Genomic DNA, 25,448 nt, shown 5'->3' with positions numbered 1-25,448 from the left:
TGAGAATTTGCATTGTCTCTTCCTGCTGCGCACTAGTGTTAATTAGGTCATCATATCATAGCATCATAAAGGTTCGTCAGGGGAATTATACAAAAATATTTAGAGTTTGAAAAATAAAAAATACACAATAAAAATAAAAAAACTATTCAGACGCGACGCTCGTTAGCCTTAAAATCGAACAGGTCGTTTGTGGCTAGCTCGTAGACTGCGCCACAGACGGACTATAACCCTTGGTAATAACCGAGGGTGATAGTCCGTCTGCAGTGCAGGCTACTAACTCTAGCATGCCTTTCAATCGCGCAAACCTAGAATTTCGCCCAAGAGAAACGAAAACGTTCTCATCGTAGAAAAACGATGAACTATTCGATTTATTGAGAGCGCGGGAATGGCGGTACAAGAGGAAGAAATATCTTGAAAGAACACGAGCTACTTCAGTGTAAATCAGGATTAGCAGTTGAATTCTGTGTTGTATTAAGTTATATTATAAAAATGGAGAGCCGCTTATGAACAAAGCCAGTTTGGCGTTTTGGATGATTTCCCTTCGTGCGCCACAGCTGATCACGTAGACACTGAGAAGAGATTGCCACGTAATACAAACGCGAATTGTAACATTTAAAATAACAGTGCGATACGCCCGGTCCTCAGATCATTGGTTTATCGACCTGGTTTATAACTGTAACAAGAATTTATCATTTAAAAATATCATTTCCATATCAAAAGACGTTTAACAGTATTTAAGAGTAACATGCATTTAAAACTGTATTTAGACAAAATCTCTTCCAAAATAAAAGACACGTTCGTTTATTCCTCTGTTGGCACAACAACATGAAAAAATATATATTAGCAAACATTGGTAATTTTCCCTCAAATAGAAATATATTTACAGATATTTCAAATGTTAAACTGAAGACGTGTTTTCACTTGCGCCTGAACAGTCGCCGGAAAAGTCGTGTGAATACACCAGGCTTCTTCTTGTTTTTATCCGCACTCTAAGGGAAAAAGGGAAAAACTGTGACGACTAAAATCAGTGTAGGCGCAATAGAAACCGTTGGGGATGCACACTAGTAAAGCTAAGTGAAGCTATATTATAAGCCAAATAAAATCTTAAAAGGTGCTTAGTTCTGTTATTAAGCACGCAAGGACAGCGGCAATTGCGTTTCACCCTGAAGCTCTTTCATGCTCTCGTGACTTTTGTCTGCGCGCTTTATAACAAAACAAAGCACGGCAAAGCTAATTCATTTAATAATTATAACAACTTTCAATGGTCGTACTTACTTGGGCCTGGAGGAGTGCAATTTTCTCACGGACGGCAACAATCTGACTATAGACAAAAATAAATAATAATAAATTTGAGAAATCTCTATGAAGAAAGAGTTTGGAAGTGACTGCCGCTTGGGATTTTGGGTAATATGAAACATTTTGAGGCTATTTGAGGCGAGAAAGAAATATGTTCAAGAGCCCACCCTAAAACACAGAGTGATATAATTTTTTCGCCATCATTCCGACACAATTACCACCCCTGCTTGTGAGGAGGCAGTACTTTTAAATGGCCGTGTCAATAAATGGCGGTGTTTCAGTAAATTTAACCTTTATATATAAATGCGAGATTAACGGCTTTTAAACTTTACTCCTGCGCAGGTTTAAGGACGCCGCATCGGTTTGTACTTTCCCAGATAATGACGTCAACGCAAACAGCCTCCCCCACAACCCCACGTTCCCCCGGAAAGTCTGAGTCTACTATCGAATGGTCCCTGAAGGTGAACACAAACATTTTTTTTTTAATTTGCATACATTAACCACCGATTAACTAACCGTGAGAACAGATAAACTAATGTAGATTTGCTGCTTCAAGGTCAATACTTACTTATCTTTTTCATTTAACTTCATCTTGGCCTGAAAAAAAAGGATCAATGTTACAGCGGTTACCAATAACACGCGACCTACGACATTCAAAAGAGTCGGATAAAGTCGCGTTTTGGTGGACGTCAATCAAAGAAAAGCCGTTGAAATTATTTGAATTCTGACAAGATTCCAAGGTAATCCGGCAAGAAACTAAGAATTTTACCTCGCTAAGAGACGGTAAACTTTATTTAAATTGATTCTCGAGCCAGATCAAGCGCAAATAAAAGGTATTTTTGAATAAAAAATTTCAATTTTCACTGCACGTGATAATTTACTTATTTGCACGCATCGCTGATTTATTTATCAGGTGTAGCGATTTCAAATGTTTCATAAAAAAATACGGCTTCGTCTAAACAATGCCCATTTTTTTAGATAATCTGGCTTGGAAATCCACATTCATAAAGTTTACGATCTGTCGGCGGATAAAACGGTCAATTTCTTGGTTCTGTTGCCTTGAATTCAAAATAATTTCAACGGCTTTTCTATGATTGACGTCCACCAAAACGCAACTTTATCAGAGTCTTTTGAAGGCGATATTGGTAACCGCTGTAATTGATGCTCTAAAGGCAGTCGAGCACAAATGAGTAATAACGTTTACCATGTTATTGAGCGCCTCAAACAGAAGACAGGAGTTTGGAGACGTACATTTACGGTACGTTCGAAGAAACAGAATATTGTACAGGATAGAAACCTTATTGAGAAAAACGTTATCCTGGAAGGAATTTAATTTTAAACAGGTAGATATAAATATTTACCTCGAGTCGCCAGATTGCAAACTCTCTTTCGATCCTGGCATTTTGGCTGAAATTTAAGAAAATAAAGTTAACACAGTTTAACAATTTATCAAAAAATTATTTTGACTATCATTTCGTTTTATCAATTTCTGGATGGATTTCGTGTTGTATGTAAACAACAAATTGGTAGAGATAAAACACGGAGTTTTCAACAGGTACTGTTTTTAAAAGATCATGACAAGTTCACAATAGAATTCATGTCTCTTTACCTCGTGACCTCGGCCTTCTTTTTCTGTAATTCCTGCAAGGGATCAAAGCCATTTGATTTTGAGTATGAATCCAATTTCAAATAAAACTCTTTCTCTACCAACGTTGTAAGATCCCAAGGGGACGGGGGCGGGGGTAGGGTCTAAAAGTCGATCAACCCGTTTCCTGTGAATCATCCTTGGTTGACATCACTTCTCTTCCAATTCAGTTAATTTAAATTGATCGCGAGATGTTATAACGTTCATCTGTGATGAGAAGCTAATCAGGCATTGGGTCCATCCGGCAAACATACTCGGCTGGATAGAATTCGCCGTTAAAAGATAAGTAAAACCTTCGGTTATATTTTATAATTCAAAAATAATGCGTCAGTGTGTTATAACAAGTGTCCATCTCCCCAGGTATGGGTCCTAGTATTAGTCTTCCCTGGGGCATTTGGCAATCTAGTGAATTCACCTCGCAGCACTGTCACTTCCTTTCAATTATAAGGTCTTCGGCAAAGATGATAAATTTGTGATTAAACTAGAAATACGTGACTCACAAAACCTCGCGAAGCTGGGGCTGGATGGAAAGCCCTCTTTACTCGTATTGTAGCATCAAACGAGGAGATTAAAAGGGGGATAGAATTTTTTTTTTGATGAGCATGGTCTTTTCGTAGTCCCACAGGCTAGTTTGCGGTTGAAAATCTATTTCTGACCCTGGACGTAATGTACAACGGGCGTGCAGCGCTGTCGTGTTCGATGAATTTATTTCCCACGGAAAATTATTTTACCGCGGCCACAAAACGTGTAATTTCTTCAATGCAATCTTTCACAAAAAAGATTTCTAAAAGAAAGGGAAAAGATTCTGGAGAGATACTTTTGTATCCAGTGAATATTGATGAACATTGCAGTTGAAATTTGATCATACACGCATATTTTTTCCGATGTATGCAAATTTTGCTCCAGTCGACGCCAGACAGTCTGACGTCATTCATACTTTGTTTTTCACTGGTGCCAGGCAACAGTGCGGACACCTTCAAAGATATATATAAACATACATATATATAAATATATTTTTCGCTCGAATTCACGCGGCTTAGCTCCGCTCGGGCCGGCTCGGCCCGACAAATTTATTAACCTCGCTTCGCGAGGGATAAGTCTAAGAAGGACAGAATTCATAAAACGAACCGTCACTGGAGATTAATACCAAGAAATTAGACTTATGTGGGACTTAGTTTAGTCTCAATTAACTTTAATTACGATGAAGGTTAGCCCAGAAACGAACAAATCAAAGTCAACTTATGTTATCAGTAACCTGGTGCATTTGAACAACTTGTTTGTCCTACTGTGAGGCATTTCCCAAGTTCGTTTTCAAATACTCCTCGGGATTGACGGTTTCTTTAATTTGGAAAATTGGTTCATTCAAACGTGAACAGAAGCAGTCTACGGTTTGGCTCATTACACGATTCACTTTTCCTGATAAAAAAAACTAACCTCAATTCTTCTTTCAAAGTTTCCAATGGCTTTAAACATCTCCATGCATTTATTCTACATAGCAAAAAAGAAACATAATTTGAACCTCATTATAATAGCATGCGAAATTTTTCCTGAAGAGTGCACTGTCAAATAAGTAATTTATATTAAGATACATGAACGAAGCTATAAAAAACCTGTATTTCTTCTTTTTTTTTTTCAATAGCAGCTTTTTTAGCGTTGTTCTGAAGAACAAAACCGAAATTATTTATATAATAACACATTTTCCGTTCCCCGCTTGCGTTGCAATGCAGTTTGATATTTCATTAGCCTATCTTACGCCAAAAGCATACAGAATCAACAGAGATTATGTTAAACACACAGTTTTCCAAGAAAAGGTTCTTACGGGAAATGATATTTGCCGCCAGGTTGCTTTTATTGTTATAATAATAATAATAATAATAATAATAATAATAATAATAATAATAATAATAATGAAAATTCTTTATTAAAATATTCCACACAAATTGCTATTTACAAGTTAAATTTATAAAAAAAGAGCTATTAAAAACCTATTCACATTTCTTTTCGATTAAAAAAAGATAACATTTTTAAGCAACAATATTTTTGTAAAGAAAAAGAAAAAAAGAACAAATGTCATGAAGTTTTTAATAATAATAATAATAATAATAATAATAAAAATAAAAATAATAATAATAATAATAATAATAATAATAATAATAATTATTATTATTATTATTATTATTATTATTATTATTATTAAAAGTAAACAGGTGTATTCAAGGTCTATTCCTTAGAGTTGATAGCCTCAAGACATATCATACACTTCCAAGCTTTTCTGGGTAATGAAAACTGAATCGTGCACAAAAAACCAAAGATTTACTTACCGTTTCACGGGCCGCATTTAATTCCTTTCGGGCAAACTCCAGCTCTCTAGAAATAAGGTATATATAATGATATCAATGATAACTAGAAGCACTTTCTGCCGTCAGAGTATGGTAAGGTAAAACTTGCACTACTGACGAGCCTCAATGGCCTTCATCACCGGAGCTTGGGACCAACTCGGAATAGTTTTACTCCCCAATAGATGGGAACAATCTATCACTGGGTTACTCAAAATAATATGTCGCCGGTACCCACTTATACACCGGGGTGAAGAGAGAAAATGTGGAATAAAGTACTTACCAACGTAACCTCGAATTACCGACCCTCCAATCTTCCGAACGAACGTTCTACACACCAACTAATACAACACCACCCCAGGCATCCATCGGGGTATAGTAACATAATACGTTTTAATTTTGTCTTCGTTTGTATATTAAAATGTACAAAACCAGTTACAGCTTTCGTTTCGAGCCAAAAGATACAGTGATCTAGGATTGCAATCGTCTAATTTCATGAATACTCACTTCTTTCTTTCTTCAACTAGTTCGGTAAGCTGAAAGATTAAAGAAAAAGAAAACATGAAATACGGTTATTGAGTCATTCCTCAATAGTTAAGGTTTATTTTGTTTGTGGTGTGTTTTTGTACGACTGACTAGCATGAAAGGCAATATCAAAATCAAGCACACCTTGCTTCCTCTGCTGTTAGAAAACTCCCTTGGGAATGCTGTTGGATTACAAGTCATTCTTCTTTTTCGCGGTTTGATATTTAATTAATTTAAGATGGCTATTCCGCATTAATAATAGTTGATTATTTTTCTCTTCAAACATAGAAAAAACTAGTAAAGTGGACAATGCGTCACCTCCTGTATCTTCATTTTCACGGCATCGTTCTCTTCTTTAGCGGTTTTAATCTCACTGTGAAATGAAAACAAATATTGTAAATTCTAATCTTTGGGCAAAGATAAGATGAAAACTGCTCTTCTGGGTTTGTGAGCGTTTTAAAGACGCAAAGTATTATTTACCATTTGTATTCCTCGATAAGTGGATTCGTCATCTGCAAAAATATCAAACGAAGAAACTAATGAATTATGAAAGAATAAAAGAATCGGTAAACGAAGCAAGGTAGAAAAGATTGGCTCAAAGAATGACAGACTGATTGATTGACTGACTGACTGACTGACAGACTGACTGATGGTTCGGATGATGTTACTGCTACTGTGCAATATCTTATGCACCTTTGAACAAAGGCAAAGAGATTTGCGAGTCGACCTGCATCCAACAATATGCTAAGTTACAAGACTTGCAACTGTTTCAAAGAGGAAAGGCCTATTTACACCTCTTGGAACGACTTCCCGTTTTCGATGAGTCTTCACGTATGCGTCAGACGACCTTATGAAGATATATAGCTAGTTACACGAACTTGACCTGGTAAAACCATATTCCGCTTTGCACGATTACAGCGAAGTAGACTGAGCCATTCCGAGGATTTGTTTTCCCAAATGTTTAGCTTGTGATCATAACTTCGATTGTCTCTCGTGTAATATAAATGATATTTTTTTAAATATTATTTTTAAAAAACATGAAAAAGGAAAAGCGAATCAAACCTTAATATTGGTTTTAACACCACCTGTGGTGTCTTCCAGTAGTTGAGTCTGTTTGAAGAATAAATAATAAAAATCATTGGAATAAATAATTCTCAGCTAAGTCTGTCAGGGTTGCTTTTGAGCGCATCTGAGCGCCAATAATTCAGTGCCGGATTTCGTATGGATCGGTACGAACCTTGCAAACTACTTTCATTTTGCTTCAACTTTGTGCAACCTAGTATCTTATATGCTAACCCAGACAGTTTAAGCACTTTTATTAGATTTTAAAAAGGAAATAGACAAATCAGTCAACAGACCAATGATCGGCAAAACGTAACCCTCTAACTCCGTCACTCTCTGCAAGTTGGATGCCTGCCTTTTAGAATTGTCGCAAGTTAAATCATAGTATTCACGTTTGTTTTTTGTTGTCTTTGTTGTTGTTGTTGTTTTATTTTGTTTTCTGTTCTGTTCTTGCTGTGAGCAAAGTACTTAAAAATTGTGAAGAAAGGGAAGAAAACTATCACGACCACTATAATAACAAGGTCGGACTTACCTCAAGTTCAACCTGTTCAAGTTCTTTTTCAAGTTCTTGGATTCTCCTAAAAATAAACGAAATCACATTTAACATGCTGCAACAAAATTATTTTCCTCAAAGCTTATCATTGCCTTTAGTCTTTATTGATATCAATTACCTTTCCTCCTCTGCGTTGGCACTAGCAGATGCCTGCGAATAAAGAAGCGAATACTTATACCACGTTTTCTTTTGTGTAAAGTAATGTTCAGAGACCTCCAAAATATTAAAGGCACTGGCGATAAATTGATCTTGGAATCAAAATTCTAAAATTTTAACCGAACTTAAATGAGACTAAACAATAATCAGAACAGTTGATAATTTCCACCTGCTCTCTTGCAGCTTTCCTTTCCTCAATTGCGCTGAAAACAATCACAAATTAATCTTCAGTAAAATAATTTGTTTACATATACAGAGCTTTGTCAAGTTGTAAACAAATTTAACTAAGGACTCTAGTTACCATTTTACTGAACATTTTACCTGTTTATGTTTTCATTTTCTTTTTCAATCCGCTTCATTTGATTCTGTTTAAATTAAAGAACAAAATTGTGTCTTACTACTTCAGTCACATTTTGTAATCTCAGTCCAGGTTGAGCTAGTAATTTAAAAGAAACAGGTTTTAGAAACAGCTCTATGCAAGTGAATTTTACTATTATTATTTTTTATAATAACTATTAAATGAATAGTGTTTCACACCAACATGTTGTCCATTTCCCCTCAATGGGTTCTCTCTAATTTATGGAACATCTTCAAAAAAATGGTTGAAGAATTGGAGAGAACCAGTGAAGAAAGTCTTTCCACTATGTAAGTAAACGACGTAACAGAAATTTAAAGACTCATTTCATCCTCTTAAAAACAAAGTCCGATTTTAAAAGGTCTTTAAATAATGTTTTATTAGGTAAAGCGTGAATAGTTACGTGCAGACACTGCACTATGTATAAAATAATTTTAGTACTATTTATAATTACTATTAAATGAATTCTGTTTCATACCAGAAGCTTATCCATTTCTATTTTATGGGCTTTCTCCAGCCCATCCGCCATCTTCCTCTTTTCACTGCATAAGTAAAAAAAACCCCAGCAAAGTTAGATATGGAGCATACACGTTATTGATTGCCCTGGCCCTCAGATCCTCCGACTGTCCGATCGAAAGTCCAACGTGCTTACTTGTAACCACCGCGCCTCCTTATGATAGTATATAAAGTAATTTGGCCTTCATAAGGACAGTGCGCCGAAAACGCGAGGTTCAAGAGGGACCCGAGAGTATGGTTTTTAATCCCGAAATAGTCCCATTTCCTCGGTTTTCAATTCGCCTGGAGAGACAATTTTTATACTTTTCGAACTAGATTTTGACTGTTTTCCTTAAAACGATGGAAACAGGTCTGTATCGGCGCCTGTGGAAGGTCAAAGGTCAAACGCTCGAAATCTCTTTACGGTGGCTGAAATCACCTCATTTAATTCTGGTAATAAAAAAAAACATCCATTACTATAATAAACATTTTACATACTTTCCCAACTCTCTGATATTCTCGATCTGCTTCTCTTTTCCTTTTATGGAGTTTCTCAGCTCCTGGAGGAAAAAAGTTGATTGTGTTTCGAATGTGTTCGTTTCTCATAACAAAAGAGACTTTTTAAACCACGAAGACGCGTTTATACTGGAAAATCTTCTCTGTTGTTGGAAAAGACTGAATAAAATGTTTGTTAACGCATGGTGTTGAAAAAAAAAAATGCGAACTTCTGCCGGATTATTTCAAAATGCATTGTTATTGCTTTGTATCCAGTAGGACAAAAACAAAAATCGATATATCTATCTACAGTTTAATGGTCCTGTGTGGATATTGTTTTGAATGTCTTCCGGCTTTCATGTCGTAGAATCTCAATTTAAAGTCACCTTAAACCATTATGTATGTTAGTACTTAATTGGGTTAGTCCGTTCAAACCAGAATTTTTCTCGGGCTTTCTTTTTTTCGCAGCTGCTAATTATAAAGTTGCGTGCACAACTGCGATAATCTCTCATTCATTAAACACATTATTACTGAGTATAACGAATCTTAAAACAAAACACCAAGAATTTCATGAAAATTACCAAAGAAGGCGCGTCATTCTAAAACTCATGATTGTAAACCATAAGGTGATATATTCAACTTTTATTTCAACTGTAACTGAAAATTAATGATAGCAGGCTAAAGCAAGCATGTTTGTAAAAAAAAAGTCATAAGATGTTGCAACAAATTAAAATGAAATGTAACAGTCTTACCATATTTTGCTTTTCTATTTCTTGTAGTTTCCTTCGGAGATCATTTCTATCGTCCGAGGTTGACTTCCGACCTAAGACAAACAATTTAAATGGTAGCCAATACATTTTGGAGATGTTTGTTGTATCAAAAAGGACGAATCGTGGTTAAATTGTTTTAAAATGCAAGCAACAAAGTTTGCGGAGAAAAAACAAACGAATTGTCAAAAATGACGTGACCCTTGCTATGGCGTGTGTTATCTGGCGCGCGTTGTCAGGATTTGGAGCTCGTGCACGGAAAATGATTTGTTTGCGCTTCGCTTTCTTTCATTTTGTTTTCTTTTTTTTTTCTTTTCTTACAAGAAGGACAATTGAATATAACTTTATCTCGGCTTTTCATTCGATCACTGGGCGATGCTGCTGGTTGATATTCTGTTAATTACTTTCTTTTTTCTCTAATGAAGTAGAAAAGTTCCGGTTTACCTGAAAGCGCAAATTGTAAAAATATATGACTTAACCCTTCAACTGCGAAAAACCTCTTGTCGCACAGTTTACTACGATGATCGTTTGTAAATTTACCTTTCTTGTCGGGCTCCATTTTAAAATCAAGCTCTTGGATCTGCAGTATTCCGTGTAATAAATTACTTAGCAAAAGGACACGCCGTCAGCTAAACCAGAAAACTGTGAATAAAATTTCCTTTATGACGTCAGACGAACGTCAAAAATGGAATCTTGTGCGCGCTGAAAATCTCATTCGTCCAAACGCTCATGGTAAAATATTTTTTTTAATTGAGCTTATGAGCAAAAGCGAAGGAATCAAGTACAGTTGTTTTTTGTTTAATCGTATGTTACTTAGAAGTCGCTTCAGATAATCAACCGAAGGAAACGCGCGAGTGACCGCTTCATTTTCTCTACGCTTTTACACTCGCGCGCCGCATTTCATCGCTGGCTTGATTGTTCGCTCGAAGACTCCCGAGAAAAATGAGACAGTTCCCATGCATAGTCGATAAAAATGTCATATTTTCATGGAGTGTACGAACAAATAACAGCTCAACTACAACAAGGCCACAATGAAATAGCCAACCGGAGCTCCTGAAACAATGAATTGCGCATCGCGCGCTAACCCTCCCTTTGAATAGTTGTTGCTCAATAGTGTACATCATTTATTCACCAGGCTTAACATATTCCATCACATTATTTCCATTGCCCATATACCACACATTGACCTTCCAATCCTAGCAGTATGCACGATATTTGTCCCATGAAGCTAGTTTAATGGCCTTAGCTCCGGAATTAATCCTTCCTTCCGAAATAATCGGAAGGCCTTAGGTTCGACTCCTGATAGGAGCACTCGGATTTTTTTCCGAGTATGCCTGTGTCATTTACTGATTAATACATCATTCTCAGTGTAGATCAGGTTATAAGGGATTGAATGTGAATGCAAGAACGAATGAGGGATCAGAAATATGAGATAAATGAAAAATAAACAGAAAGCCAAGATAACCTACTAGTTTTTCTGGTGTACGTCATCTCACGCGTGTTACAAGATCTGGTCATCTTTGTTTACCGTAGCTTTCACTTAAAGAGATTTTAAACTCAAGGAAATCTTAACAGGTGCGTAACATGACTAAACTGTTGTTAAGGGGTAGTTAAGAATGCGACAAGAAATTACCAACAATCGAAATGAGGTGATTGTTATCTTAGGGTGTGTCATCTCCAACGCGCTGGTAAGATTTGATTGCCGTGCCGTCAACAGAAATGGTATGTTTACTGCTATTTTACCTTTTTGAAAAAAATGCAAATTAAAAATACTTTTCTTATTTTTTAATCAGTTACGCGAATGCTATAATTTCGATTGCGGGTAAAATCTTCTACAACATTCCTTTTTTCGTTTTTTTTTTTTTTTCGTGCTAGCTGAGTTTTAACTGTTGTATATATATAGGAACCTCTGAAGGATAGCATTTGAAATACACCTTTTGCCCTTCATTATCAGGATATAAATTTTCATTAGCGCGAAAACATTGGTCAATAAAATTAATGTATAATCAGTTTAACTAGGAAATGAAACATTTCAATTTGTGGCAGAGTCATTAAGGGGGTTTTGCATCGAAAAGAGGATTCATTAAGGCCAATTAGAATAGAGCTAATATATGTACCCTTAAATTTTACCCTTCATTCAAAGGCAACGTGCGCTCATGTGACTGGGAGAATGTGGAGTTTGCAGAGGCCCTCTTAAGCTAAGGTGAATCCTTAAGTATTGTTTGTTGACAAAAGTCTATTGTAAGAATAACAATAGACTATTGTTAATGAACAATATTCATGATACATCTTATTATGACTAAGAAGTGCTTTATGAATGTGTCCCGTGGACTCAAGAAGGTTTAATTTCATTTCCTTCAAAATGTTCAGTTTGTTTTGCTAGCCAATCTTTTTCGATATAGTACGCATCTTTAAGGACGGTATACCTCCTAATACAGAAGTATTTTTGCGTAGTTTATGACTTTGCGATAAAAGAAGATCTTAATATAGAGTACTGGAATCTAGAAAGAAAATTGGGGGTAGTAGGGCATTTTCGGAGATAATTAAGCAACAATTTTTCTAAAAAGCAGTAAAATACAAAGCAGTGTATGTTTTTTTTTTCCAAATTGAAGCTTTATTATCTCTGGAAAATGCGCGCATACCCCCAATTTTTTTTAAACACCAAGAGCATATTTCTACATTCTACTTTCTCTGCATAGTTTTAAACCGCGAAAAAATATCCCTGTATCAGTAGGCACCACCTATAGGAATCCCGAGTATCTCGAGATGCGCAGAACGTATGGGCAGTAACAAAAGTAGGCATTGTCCTTAAAATCTTTTGTAAGTCCGCAGTGAAGATCTAAACTCTCTTACACGGGACTGAAAAATGTCATATCTAGCTAATAGTAAACAATGCAACAGCAGAATGTAACGGCTGCGAGTGTCGTGTTTGAAACTTAAATAAGTCATCAAGTCGATTGAGTCTACATTTGGTGCAACGGAAAAGTTCCTTCAAATCACGACAGAAGACATCAGTAAGGGAACACGCTCTATTAAAACAAATGATCGTCTCTTCACAATATGGTTGTACCAGTCTGGAACCCAGAAGTATCGCATTACGTCTAATGACAGAGAGCCGCCTGGACACGAGTTAGGGACTCTACCGACTTTCATTTTATCGATTTCTCCGTTCAATTTGTAACCGGTGGTCTTAGTGCTATATTGAAACGTCAACTAAACGTACTTCTCAAACTCATTGATAAATTCATGAAGAGCAAAGGAAATCAACAGCGTGAAGGAGATTTGTAACTTTTGCTCTGAATTTCAAGAATTATTAATGGTTTGAGAAGTAATATATCAAACACTCCAAACACCTCGAAGTTGGTTACACTGTAGAAAACTCGGCTGCCGCTCGCTGTTTCAACCCAGTTCTCGGTGTTAGGAAATCGGATGAAACACTATTCTTCGTGTTTAACAATTATGCTACATCGAGTTAATTTTCGAGTCTAAATGACCCAATAACAGTTTAATCCTAAGACATGTTTCGATGGAGCAGCCATGGTCCTGTCACGGGGGAGGGAATCTCATATGAAGGGGTCGGGGATGCTCGTCGTCTCGCTTAGGGGTGTAAATTTCGGGTTTTGGTCTCACTTAGGGTGTTCAGGGCAAAACACCATTATATTTAGCCGTGAAGGTTTCGTTTAGGGTTGCACGCGCAAAGTCACTGTATTTATTTGTTTGACATTTAGAAATGATACACTTCGTGAAGTTTTCATAAGATTATGGTAGTAATAGAGGATACGAAATGTTCTCTTTGGTGACTCGAACGAGAGAAATTTCAGTCCACATCAAGTAGATGCGCTTCAGACTGTGACTTCCCTGTTAAAAGTGATCCTTTAGGCTACTATTGCTTTGGGCACATTTCCCTTACGTGAAGTCTTTCATGTTTCTTGCAGTTTGACGACTGGACAAAGCTCTTGTTACAGTGTTTGCATGAATAAGGCTTCTCGCTTGTGTGAATTCTCGTATGTCTCTGGCGACCCGACCACAATCTGAATGACTTATTGCAATAATTACACGCATACGGCTTCTCTAATATGGGATAAACAGCGTTGGATTGACCAATCAGATTACTGAAAACTAAGTAACGTCAAACAAAAATGTGGATTAAATGATCTCAGCTAACAGATCCAAACGAACTAAAATCCGTATATGTTTGTTTTTGTTTGCTAATTAAACCAATGAAATTGCTCTTCTTTTCAGTTCGTTTGCTTTGGGGAATTTCCTAGGTGAAAGCCAGATAATTTGCGTAACAAGCCAGGGTCGTCCCAATAATTAACTGTACTCTTGACTGTATCTCGACAGGTTAAAATTCAAACCTAATTTAGTTGTGCGATATTTAATTGACCTTAATTACTAATCCCAAACTTAATTCATGCTAATAAGGATGGATTTAATTTACACAACATTTACTACTCACTGTTTTCAGTTTCTCAGAAAAATTGAGTATCTTGCAGTAGCATCAAAGGCCAGAATTATCTTGTACTTTTCTCATCTATGTAGTCATTTTTTCAAGAAAACATAAACCCCATTCTCACGTATGCCGTTTGCCGTAAACGTGGTGCTTAATCTCTCTATTAATCCAAATGCGATCCTGTAGAGGATCTTATATACAACAATTAAAATTCAGCTAGTTCGAAAAAAAGAAAAAAAAAAAAAAAAAAAAAAAAAAAAAAAAAAAGAGAAAGAAAGAAAGAAAGAAAGAAAGAAAGAAAGAAAGAAAGAAAGAAAGAAAGAAAGAAAGAAAGACTGTTGTAGAAGATTTTACCCGCAATAAAATTATAGCATTCGCATAACTGATTAAAAAATAAGAAAAGTACTTCTAAGTTTTTTTCAAAAAGGCAAAATAGCAGTAAACATACCATTTCTGTTGCCGGCACGACAACCAAATCTTACCAGCGCGCTGGAGATGACACACCCTAAGAGAACAATCACCTCATTTCGATTGTGAGTAATTTCTTGTCGCATTCTTAACTACCCCTTAACAACAGTTTAGTCACGTTACGCACCTGTTAAGATTTCTTTGAGTTTAAAATCTCTTTAAGTGAAAGCTATGGTAAACAAAGATGACCAGATCTCTAAACACGCGCAAGATAATGTACACCAGAAAAACTAGCACGTTTTGTTATCTTATGTTTATGTTTATTTTTCAGCGACCTTATTTCTCGTTTATCCCATATTTCTTATCCCTCATTCTTTCTTGCAATCACATTCAATCGATAACCCTTATAACATGATGTACACTATTGAACAACAACGATTCATAGGGAGGGTTAGCGCGCGCGATGCGCAATTCGTTGTTTCAAAAGCTCCGGTTGGCTATTTCACTGTGGCTTTGAGTTGTTGTAGTTGAGCTGTTATTTTTTCGTACACTCCATGAAAATATGGCATTTTTATCGACTATGGGAACTGTCTCATTTCTCTCGGGAATCTTCGAGCGAACGATCAAGCCAGCGATGAAATGCGACGTGCGAGTATGAAAGCATAGCGAAAATAAAGCGGTCGCTCGCGCGTTACCTTCGGTTTATTATCTGAAGCGAAACAAAAGACTTCCAAGTAACATACGATTAAACAAAAAAAAAAAACTGTACTTGATTCCTTTGCTCTTGCTGATAAGCTACATTAAAAAAAAATATTTTACCATGAAAGTTTGGGCGAATGAGATTTTCAGCGCGCACAAGATTCCAATCGACGTTCTTCTGACGTCATAAAGGAAATTTTATTCACAGTTTTCTGGTTTAGCTGACGGCGTGTCCTTTTGCTAAGTAATTTATTACACGGAATACTGCAGATTTAAGAGCTTGAATTTAAAATGGAGCCCGGCAAGAAAGGTAAATTTATAAACTAACATCGTAGTTAACTGTGCGACAAGAGGTTTTTCGTAGTTGAAGGGTTGTCATATATTTTTACAATTTGCGCTTTCAGGTAAACCGGAACTTTTCTACTTCACTTAACTGAAAAAAATTGTTAGAAAATCGACCCACAGCATCGCCAAGTGATCAAATGAAAAGAGATCAAATTATATTCAGTTACAATTCTTGTAAGAAAAGAAAAGAAAGAAAAAAAAAACACAAAATGTATTGGCTACCATTTAAACTGTTTGTCTTAGGTCGGAAGTCAACATCGGACGATAGAAATGATCTCCGAAGGAAATTACAAGAAATAGAGAAGCAAAAAATGGTATGACTGTTACATTTCATTTTAATTTGTTGAAACATTTTATGACGTTGTTTTTAGAAACATGCTTGCTTTAGCCTGCTATCATTATTTTTTCAGTTACAGTTGAAATAAAAGTTGAATATATCACCTTATGGTTTATAATCATCAGTTGTCTCGTATGGTAATTTTCATGAAATTCTTGGTGTTTTGTTTTGTTTTAAGATTCGTTATACTCGGTGATAATGTGTTTAATGAATGAGAGATTATCGCAGTTGTGCACGCAACTTTATAATTAGCAGCTGCGGAAAAAAAAAAAAAGGCCCGAGAAAAATTCTGGTTTGAACGGGATTCGAACCCATGATCTCAGCCATGCTGGGGCAGTACTTTACCAACTGAGCTATTAAGTCAACTGGGAACTGTATTTGAAAGTCATAATATTATTAATATACAGTGAGCTGAACTAACCCAATTAAGTACTAACACACATAATGGTTTAAGTTGACTTTTTTCCAACACCATGCTTTAACAAACATTTTATTCAGTCTTTTCCAACGACAGAGAAGATTTTCCAGTATAAACGCGTCAGTTAAAAAGTCTCTCTTGTTATGAGAAACGAATACATTTGAAAACACAATCGACTTTTTATTCTACAGGAGCTGAGAAACTCCATCAATGGAAAACAAAAACAGATTGACAATATCAAAGAGTTGGGAAAGTATGTAAAATGTTTATTACTGTAATGAATGTTTGTTCTTATTAACAGAATTAAATGAGGTAATTTCAGCCACCGTAAAGAGATTTCGAGCGTTCGACCTTCGTTAAAGCAAATTGTAACAGGCGCGGATACAGACCTGTTTCCATCGTGTTAAGGAAAACAGTCAAAAATATGTTGGAAAAGTATAAAAATTGTCTCTCCAGGTGACTTGAAAACCGCGGAAATGGCACTATTTTAGGATTTAAAATTAAATTTTCTCTGGGGGACCATACTCTGGGGTTCTTCTTAAACCTCGCACTTTCGGCGCTCGAATCACTAGAAAACAGTCCCATTTATTACCCGAATCTGCACCTGCATCTGCACTGGAATGTCCTTATGAAGGCCAAATTACTTTATATACTATGTTCATAAGGAGGCGCGGTGGTTAGTGGTTAGCGCGTTGAACTTTCGATCGGACGGTCGGAGGATCTGAGGGCCAGGTTGGTCTCTTCATTGCTGTGTTGTCTCCTTAGACAAGAAACTTTGCTTCACATTGTCTCTCTTCACCCAGGTGTATGAATGGGTACTGGCGACATACTGCTGGGGGGTAACTCTGCGATGGACCAGCATCCCATCCTGGGGGGAGAAGCGATACTCCTAGTTGCTTCATGCTACAGTAACCTTGCTATATAAGCTCCAGCCGTGTGGGCCACATAGGGTTTAGTGCGACTTTGCCTTTTTACCTTACTATGTTCATAAAACGGAACATTCTTTTCCACTTCCCCACCGGATCACCACATAGAAGACTCAGACTTTCCGGGGAAACGCGGGGTTGGCAGGGGGGTTTGGGGGAGGGGACGGGAGGCTGTTTGCGTTGACGTCATTATCTGGGAATGTACAAACCGATGCGGCATCTTTAAAACTGCGCAGGCGCAAAGTTTGAAAGGCGTTAATCTCGCATTGATATAAAGGCTAAATTTACTAAAACACCGCGCAGGCATACTCGGAAAAAAGAAATCCAAGTGCTCCTATCAGGACTCGAACCTAAGACCTTCCGATTACTAGTTCGGATGCTCTACCACTGAGCTACAGGAGACTCGTGGGAGCTAAGGCCATTTAACTAGGTTCATGGGACAAACATCCTGCATACTGCTAGGATTTGAATGTCGAACAAAACTCTTTCTTCACAGAGATTTCTCAAATTTACTTTTTTTGTCTATAGTCAGATTGATGCCGTCCGTGAAAAAATTGCACTCCTCCTGGCTCAAGTAAGTACGATCATTGAAAGTTGTTATAATTATTAAACGAATTAGCTTTACCGTGTTTTGTTTTGTTTTAAAGCGCGCAGGAAAGAAGTGACGAGAGCATGAAAGAGCTGCAGGGAGAAACGCCAGCCACTGGTGAGCGTTTTTACCCACTTTTTGAGTGCACTTGCCTCTTCCTTGCTTGCTTAACAACAGAACTAAACACCTGGTAAGATTTTATTTGGTTTATAATATAGCTTCCCTTACCTTTTTGAGCTTGCATTCCTAACGGTTTCTATTGTGCCTACACTGATCTTTATTCCCTACAGTTTTTGTTTTTTTTTTTTTTCCCGTAGAGCTCTGCTGCAAAAAAGAAGAAGAAGGCTGGCTTCTTCTCAAGACTTTTCCGCCGACTTTTAAGGCGCAAGTGAAAACATGGTTTCGGTTTACCATTTTAAATATCTGTAAATACTTTTCTACTTGTGGTAAACTCGTGAAAAAGTCCAAATGTTTGTAAATATATATATTTTCATGTTCTTATGTAAAAAAAGGAGTAAACGTGAGTTTGATTTTCGAGAGAATTTCTATAAATACAAGGAACTGTTGAAATAATGTCTCTTGATATGGAAAGAGTATTTTGAGGTTATCAGTATAGTCAAGATTTACCACGGGTTTAAAAGCGGGCGTATCGCACTGTAATACTGTGTGTTATAATTCGCGATGGTGCGTTCCTATTTTGGTGGCAATCTCTTCTCTTTGTGTGTGTTACAAGCTGTAGCGCACGAAAAGGAAACCGGCGCCCAAAAAGATGCCTTGTTCTGCAGCTGCTCTCCATTTCCATTTTATAATACAACGCAGAATTTAGCAGTCGCTCGTGCTCTCTTAATATATCCTGTCCTGTGCTAATAACGCTTTGACAAGATTTGAGTCTTGTTCTGTAAGACATGACACCAGGTATCTTTGATTCAAAATGACTCCCTATATTTCCTAATTAAAATATTCGTCTCCAACATACTCTTTACTGGGTGAAGAGGAATTCGTTTACTTTTTCTTTGACATCACAAGGGCTTTTTGTTAGAGCTCACCATACGAATGTTGTATTGAAAGTTCCCACCATTTACAAAACCATGGTATATGACACATGTTACGTCAACGATCAAGAAAAAATTGACAATTTTTTAAATAGCCACTTGATCACAATTACTCCTAGCTTAGCCTCGCAAATTCCAAACACTCCTAAATCTTTTCGTGAGTTTCCAAACCATATGTCATCTAAATTTCAATTAACCAAAATTAAGCAAGAAGATGTGTTAAATAACCTCAAAAGTTCATTCGCTTATAAATAAGCAAGCCTTGATTACAACCAAAACAAATTACTCAAATTACTCATATTATTGGTGAGTCCCTTTGCCTGTTCTTCAACTCCTTAATTTCTAGTGGATATGTTCCGTGTAATTGGAAAATCGCATGTCTTCCCTCTTCTCAAAGGCAACGGTAAAAATGGCCAAATAACTATTTATTATTATTATTATTATTATTATGTATTTTATTGATTTTTTTCACTGTTAATACATTGCTAATACACTTATTAGAAAAACGTACGTACATATTAAATTGTAATAAAATAAAAGCAAAACACGCGTATACACGCACATACACTCACTTGCACTACCGCGTCAAATGGTGCTTTGAAATGCATAATTCGTGACATTAAATAGGTGAGATCTTTAATTACACTTTTTATATTTCCCCCATTATATAGTATGAATATTAAATTTGTTGCTGTACTTTGCGATTTCAATCAGTTTCCACTTGATAAGTCATTTTCACTCTGGGGATGAAAGCTTTCAAACAGGGTTATGTGTTGTTGCTCCTACATTGATAGATGTACTGCTTTGCAGTAAGAAGGATGTGATTGAGAAAGAGAAAGTCTTCTTTTTGGTTCCAGTTACCAAACAATTTGTTCGTGTCGGAGAAGGAATCAATGTTGAAATTAAGATTCTTGAGCCATAACGTGAGATCTGACCAGAACTTCGAATCTTTAGGGCACTACCAGAGCGGGCAAGAGCGGGCATGATGGAGCTGTGTTGCCCGCTCGGGATTACCGGTTGCCCTTCCGGTTTCGTGTCGTTATCCTAGAAGATTGGATACAAAGGGCGAACAGATCTGATACTAAATCAAAATCTACATTTTGCTTTCAAATTAAAAAAAATTAATAAAAATCGTCTTTTACCACGCTATACGTTACGTCCGCCACAATGTCGATTTTTACCAACAAACCCAAACTGATTTGCATTTTATTTGGTTCTGAAGTATGGTACTGATGCCCTTATGCGGGGCTTTTAACAGTCTACTTAGTCCCGGGGCGGGGAAATAAGCGATGTTAAATTCCCCGTTATGTCCCGCTATGGTCCAACATTAAATAATCTGTTGACAATATTAATGCATGCGGACTCTTTGAACGCATCTGGGAAATAATTTTTTAGACACATTTCATCATTGTTTAATATCTTAAGAAATTACTGGTTTTCATGTATCTAATAAATAAAGTGATATTCTGGATATTTAAATGTTTTATCTGGCACTGGTTAAAAGATCAAAACAAAGCCTCGTTCCTTTTCCCACAAAACAAATTCCTAATATGGGAAAAACAGCGTTGGATTGACCAATCAGATTACTGAAAACTAAGTAACGTCAAACAAAAATATGGATTAAGAGATCTCAGCTAACAGATCCAAACCAACTAAAATCCGTATATGTATGTTTTTGTCTGCTAATTAAACCAATTAAATTTTTTTCAGTTCGTTTGCTTTGGGGAATTTCCTAGGTAAAAACGAGACAATTTGCGTAACAAGCCAGGGTCATCCCAATAATTTCAGGGCATGAAATTTCGCATATTAGGCCCGGCAGAAACGTCTTGTCGAACTGTACTCTTGACTGTATCTCGACAGTCCAAACGTCAAAGCTAATTCAGTTGTGGGAGATTTAATTGACTTTAATTACTAATCCCAAACTTAATTTATGCTAATTAGGATGGATTTAATTGGGTACAACGTTTAGCGAGGCGTTTGAATAGGGCCTCTAGAATACTGTGTCTCTGACGAGTTTAAATAACTTCCGTCTTATTTCAACTTTTTGGAAAAAGATAAGATTTTACCACCCACGGAAGGTTCTTATTAATTTATCGTAGCGTTTCTTTTACGTCATAAGAGAACTTTTAATAACTTCCCAGTTTGCCGAGTCTCGCGGAGGGCGTGTACATTTGCTGAGTTATTCATTTCAAGGAAAACAGATCACCCGAAAGTTAAATTAAAGTATGGATCCCGGCAAGGTAAAGGTAAACTTTTAAATTTCCCATTTTTACCCAGCAAGACACGATTTATAATGATACCGTTGTTGCAGTTTACTTCTAAAATACTAAAGCACCAAGTTTGCGGCAAACGGCAAACTTCAGAAATGACCACGTAACCATGTTTACACAACATTTACCACTCACTGTTTTCAGTTTCTCAGAAAAATTGAGTAGCTTGCATAAGCATCAAAGGCCAGAATTATCTTGTACTTTTCTCATCTATGTACTCATTTTTTCAAGAAAACATAAACGCAAATCTCACGTTTGCCGCAAATGTGGTGCTTAATCTCTCTATTACACCTTTGCCCTCCGTTATCAGGAAATACATTTTCAGTAGTGTTAAAAATTAAATTATTAAAGCAAATGTGCAATCATTGTATGAAAATAGCAAACGTTTTAATTTTCGGTGTCGTCAATAAGGCGTTTTACATAGAGAAAAACGTTCATTAATGCGAATATCAGTTCAATTTAATGGAAATAACAAACTTTTTAAGAGAATGAACAAACATTAGACGCTTTTTAATGTTCTTTAACGAGGAAAAAAATTCATTACAACAGAGATACAGTCAGCGTAACGATCAAGCAAGTCTTAGCTCTATCCTTCAATCAACTCCCCATTCAAACATCGTGGTATATGTAAGTCTGCATAAACCTAAACTACGCTGCACATTTCTAGCAATTATCGTGTTCACATTTTTACTCTTCCCGCGGGGATCTTCAAACGCCCTAACTATCCTTTCACGATGCTCATTTGGGATACGGTTTCGACGAACTCCGTGCTCCATTACTGCGAAACCAGTGTGCACATGTACAGCATCGTTTTTAAATTTAAGCATCCATATAAATCCATTGGGAAATTAGTCAGAAACCACGTAACTAAAAATCTTTTGTAGTTGAAATTTTATTCGCGCAAGGGAACGTTAACCCTAGGTTAATGAATCTTCATTCGCACTAAAGAATGTTGTTTTCGATAAAACGCTAACTATTTTAATTGGCCTTAACGAATCTTCTTTTCGATGCAAAACTCCTTAATGACTCTGCCACAAACTGAAATGTTTCATTTCCTAGTTAAACTGATTATACATTAATTTTAGTGACCAATGTTTTCGCGCTAATGAAAATTTATATCCTGATAATGAAAGGCAAAAGGTGTATTTCAAATGCTATCCTTCAGAGGTTCCTATATATATACAACAGTTAAAACTCAGCTAGCACGAAAAAAAAAAACGAAAAAACGAATGTTGTAGAAGATTTTACCCGCAATCGAAATTATAGCATTCGTGTAACTGATTAAAAAATAAGAAAAGTATTTTTAATTTGCATTTTTTTCAAAAAGGTAAAATAGCAGTAAACATACCATTTCTGTTGACGGCACGGCAACCAAATCTTACCAGCGCGCTCGAGATGACACACCCTAAGATAACAATCACCTCATTTTGATTGTTGGTAATTTCTTGTCGCATTTTTAACTACCCTTTAACAACAGTTTAGTCACGTTACGCACCTGTTAAGATTTCTTTGAGTTTAAAATCTCTTTAAGTGAAAGCTACGGTAAACAAAGATGACCAGATTTTTGTAACACGCGCGAGATGACGTACACCACACAAAAACTAGTAGGTTATCTTGGCTGTTTATTTTTCATTTATCCCATATTTCTAATCCCTTATTCGTTCTTGCATTCACATTCAATCCCTTATAACCTAATGTACACTGACAATGATGTATTAATCAGTAAATGACACAGGCATACTCTGAAAAAAAAAAAAAAAACCCGAGTGCTCCTACCAGGAGTCGAACCTAAGACCTTACGATTACTAGTTTGGATGCTCCACTACTGAGCTACAGGAGCTCGTGGGAGCTAAGGCCATTAACATGCAATTGTAGGTTCATGGGACCAACATCCTGCATACTGCTAGGATTGGAATGTCAATGTGTGGCATATGCGCAATGGAAATAATGTGATGGTATATGTTAAACCTGGTGAATAAATGATGTACACTATTGAATAACAACGATTCAAAGGGAGGGTTAGCGCGCGCGATGCGCAGTTCGTTGTTTCAAAAGCTCCGGTTGGCTTTTTCATTGTGGCTTTGAGTTGTTGTAGTTGAGCTGCTATTTGTTCGTACACTCCGTGAAAATATGAAATTTAAATCGACTATGGGAACTGTCTCATTTCTGTCGGGAATCTTCAAGCTAACGATCAAGCCAACGATGAAATGCGACGCGCGAGTGTAAAAGCGTAGAGAAAATGAAGCGGTCGCTCGCGCGTTTCCTTCGGTTTTTATCTGAAGCGAAACAAAAGGCTTCCTGGTAACTTACGATTGAACAAACAACAACTGTACTTGATTCCTTGGCTCTTGCTCATAAGCTCAATTAAAATATATTTTACCACAAAAGTTTGGACGAATGAGATTTTCAGCGCGCACAAGATTCCATTTTTGACGTTCGTCTGACGTCATAAAGGAAATTTTATTTACAGTTTTCTGGTTTAGCTGAAGGCGTGTCTTTTTGCTAAGTAATTTATTACACGGAATACTGAAGATTCAATAGCTTTATTTTAAAATGGAGCCCGACAGGAAAGGTAAATTTACAAACTAACATTGTAGTAAACTGAGCGACAAGAGGTTTTTCGTAGTTGAAGGGTTAAGTCATATTTTTTTTACAATTTGCGCTTTCAGGTAAACTGGAACTTTTCTACTTCACTTAAGAAAAAAGAAAGTAATTGTCAGAAAATCAACCAACAACATCGCCCAGTGATCGAATGAAAAGGCGAGATAGAAAGATGTTCAGTTGTCCTTCTTGTAAGAAAGGAAAAAAAAAAGAAAACAAAATGCAAGAGAGCGAAGCACAAAAAAATCATTTTCCGTGCACGAGCTCCAAATCCTGACAACGCGCGCCAGATAACACACGCCATAGCAACGATCACGTCATTTTCGACAGTTCGTTTTTTTCCCGCAAATTTTGTTGCTTGCATTTTAAAAAAATTTAACCACGATTCGTCCTTTTTGATACAACAAACATCTCCGAAATGTCTTGGCTACCATTTAAATTGTTTGTCTTAGGTCGGAAGTCAACCTCGGACGATCGAAATGATCTCCGAAGGAAACTACAAGAAATAGAAAAGCAAAATATGGTAAGATTTTAATTTGTTGCAACATTTTATGACTTTTTTTTTCAGAAACATGCTTCCTTTAGCCTGCTATCATTAATTTTCAGTTACAGTTGAAACAAAAGTTGAATATATATTACCTTATGGTTTACAATCATCAGTTTTAGAATGACGTGTCTTCTTTGGTAATTTTCATGAAATTCTTGGTGTTTTGTTTTAAGATTCGTTATACTCAGTGATAATGTGTTTAATGAATGAGAAATTATCGCAGTTGTGCACGGAACTTTATAATTAGCAGCTGAAAAAAAAAAAAAAAAAAAAAAAAAAAAAAAAAAAAAGCCCGAGAAAAATTCTGGTTTGAACGGGATTCGAACCCATGACCTCAGCCATGCTGGGATAGTATTCTACCAACTGAGCTATTAAGCCAACTGGGAGCTGTATTTGAAAGTCATAATATTATTAATATACAGTGAACTGAACTAACCCAATTAGGTACTAACACACACACACATACACACTGGGGGGTAACTCTGCGATGGACAAGCATCCCATCCTGGGGGGAGAAGCGATACTCCTAGTTGCTTCATGCTACAGTAACCTTGCTATATAAGCTCCAGCCGTGTGGGCCACATAGGGTTTAGTGCGACTTTGCCTTTTTACCTTACAATGTTCATAAAACGGAACATTCTTTTCCACTTCCCCACCGGATCAACACATAGAAGACTCACACTTTCCGGGGAAACGCGGGGTTGGCAGGGAGGTTTGGGGGAGGGGACGGGAGGCTGTTTGCGTTGACGTCATTATCTGGGAATGTACAAACCGATGCGGCATCTTTAATCTTGCATTGATATAAAGGCTAAATTTACTAAAACACCGCGCAGGCATACTCGGAAAAAAGAAATCCAAGTGCTCCTATCAGGAGTCGAACCTAAGACCTTCCGATTACTAGTTCGGATGCTCTACCACTGAGCTACAGGAGACTCGTGGGAGCTAAGGCCATTTAACTAGGTTCATGGGACAAACATCCTGCATACTGCTAGGATTTGAATGTCGAACAAAACTCTTTCTTCACAGAGATTTCTCAAATTTATTTTTTTTGTCTATAGTCAGATTGATGCCGTCCGTGAAAAAATTGCACTCCTCCTGGCTCAAGTAAGTACGATCAT

The 25,448-nt window shown here is 36.7% G+C and overlaps 1 protein-coding gene and 1 long non-coding RNA gene across 4 annotated transcripts in view; one reads left to right on the top strand and one right to left on the bottom strand.

The window, feature by feature from the left end:
• Window positions 1–783: 783 nt before the first annotated feature.
• On the bottom strand, window positions 784–10,323 carry LOC146481590 (uncharacterized). 2 transcript variants are annotated; one of them, XM_085108213.1, is made up of 20 exons: window positions 10,226–10,323; window positions 9,671–9,741; window positions 8,922–8,983; window positions 8,407–8,470; window positions 7,895–7,938; window positions 7,743–7,776; window positions 7,536–7,567; window positions 7,397–7,442; window positions 6,865–6,912; window positions 6,283–6,314; window positions 6,121–6,175; window positions 5,785–5,813; window positions 5,263–5,308; window positions 4,552–4,599; window positions 4,376–4,429; window positions 2,906–2,937; window positions 2,658–2,703; window positions 1,865–1,893; window positions 1,276–1,321; window positions 784–989 (listed from the first exon to the last, which is right to left on the bottom strand). In XM_085108213.1, exons 1-20 carry the CDS (start codon window positions 10,242–10,244, stop codon window positions 918–920), a joined length of 909 nt encoding a protein of 302 aa, XP_084964339.1. In that variant the 5' UTR covers window positions 10,245–10,323; the 3' UTR covers window positions 784–917. The 2 variants fall into 2 exon arrangements, with proteins under 2 accessions (XP_084964339.1, XP_084964338.1); XM_085108212.1 differs by lacking the exon at window positions 10,226–10,323 and having other exon boundaries at window positions 9,671–9,840.
• A 5,137-nt stretch (window positions 10,324–15,460) lies between these two features.
• Window positions 15,461–25,448, top strand: part of LOC146481589 (uncharacterized) — a 10,688-nt gene continuing 700 nt past the window's right edge. Inside the window, exons 1-5 of one of the 2 annotated variants that reach the window (XR_014864455.1) lie at window positions 15,461–15,555; window positions 15,834–15,904; window positions 16,537–16,598; window positions 17,800–17,845; window positions 18,178–18,461. This is a non-coding gene — a long non-coding RNA (uncharacterized LOC146481589). Of the gene's footprint in view, window positions 15,556–15,833; window positions 15,905–16,536; window positions 16,599–17,799; window positions 17,846–18,177; window positions 18,462–25,388; window positions 25,435–25,448 lie in introns of those variants that run through there. The other variant, XR_014864454.1, reaches the window with a different exon arrangement.

The sequence above is a fragment of the Pavona decussata genome, unplaced genomic scaffold, assembly GCF_977016875.1.
Source record: "Pavona decussata unplaced genomic scaffold, jaPavDecu1.1 SCAFFOLD_49, whole genome shotgun sequence".
Lineage (NCBI taxonomy): Eukaryota > Metazoa > Cnidaria > Anthozoa > Scleractinia > Agariciidae > Pavona > Pavona decussata.
The sequence above is the reverse complement of the archived record's forward strand: the minus strand, read 5'-3'. Positions and strand labels throughout refer to the sequence as shown.

What these genes read in the sequence shown, in the direction of transcription:
- LOC146481590 (XM_085108212.1), bottom strand. Translation starts at nt 9,775, where the DNA reads ATGTATTGGCTACCATTTAAATTGTTTGTCTTAGGTCGGAAGTCAACC. An exon ending in AATATCAGAGAGTTGGGAAA is followed by an intron (nt 8,471 to 8,921) that starts GTATGTAAAATG and finishes TTACTTATGCAG; the next exon opens with TGAAAAGAGGAAGATGGCGG. An exon ending in ACTTTGAAAGAAGAATTGAG is followed by an intron (nt 2,938 to 4,375) that starts GTTAGTTTTTTT and finishes GATCCCTTGCAG; the next exon opens with GAATTACAGAAAAAGAAGGC.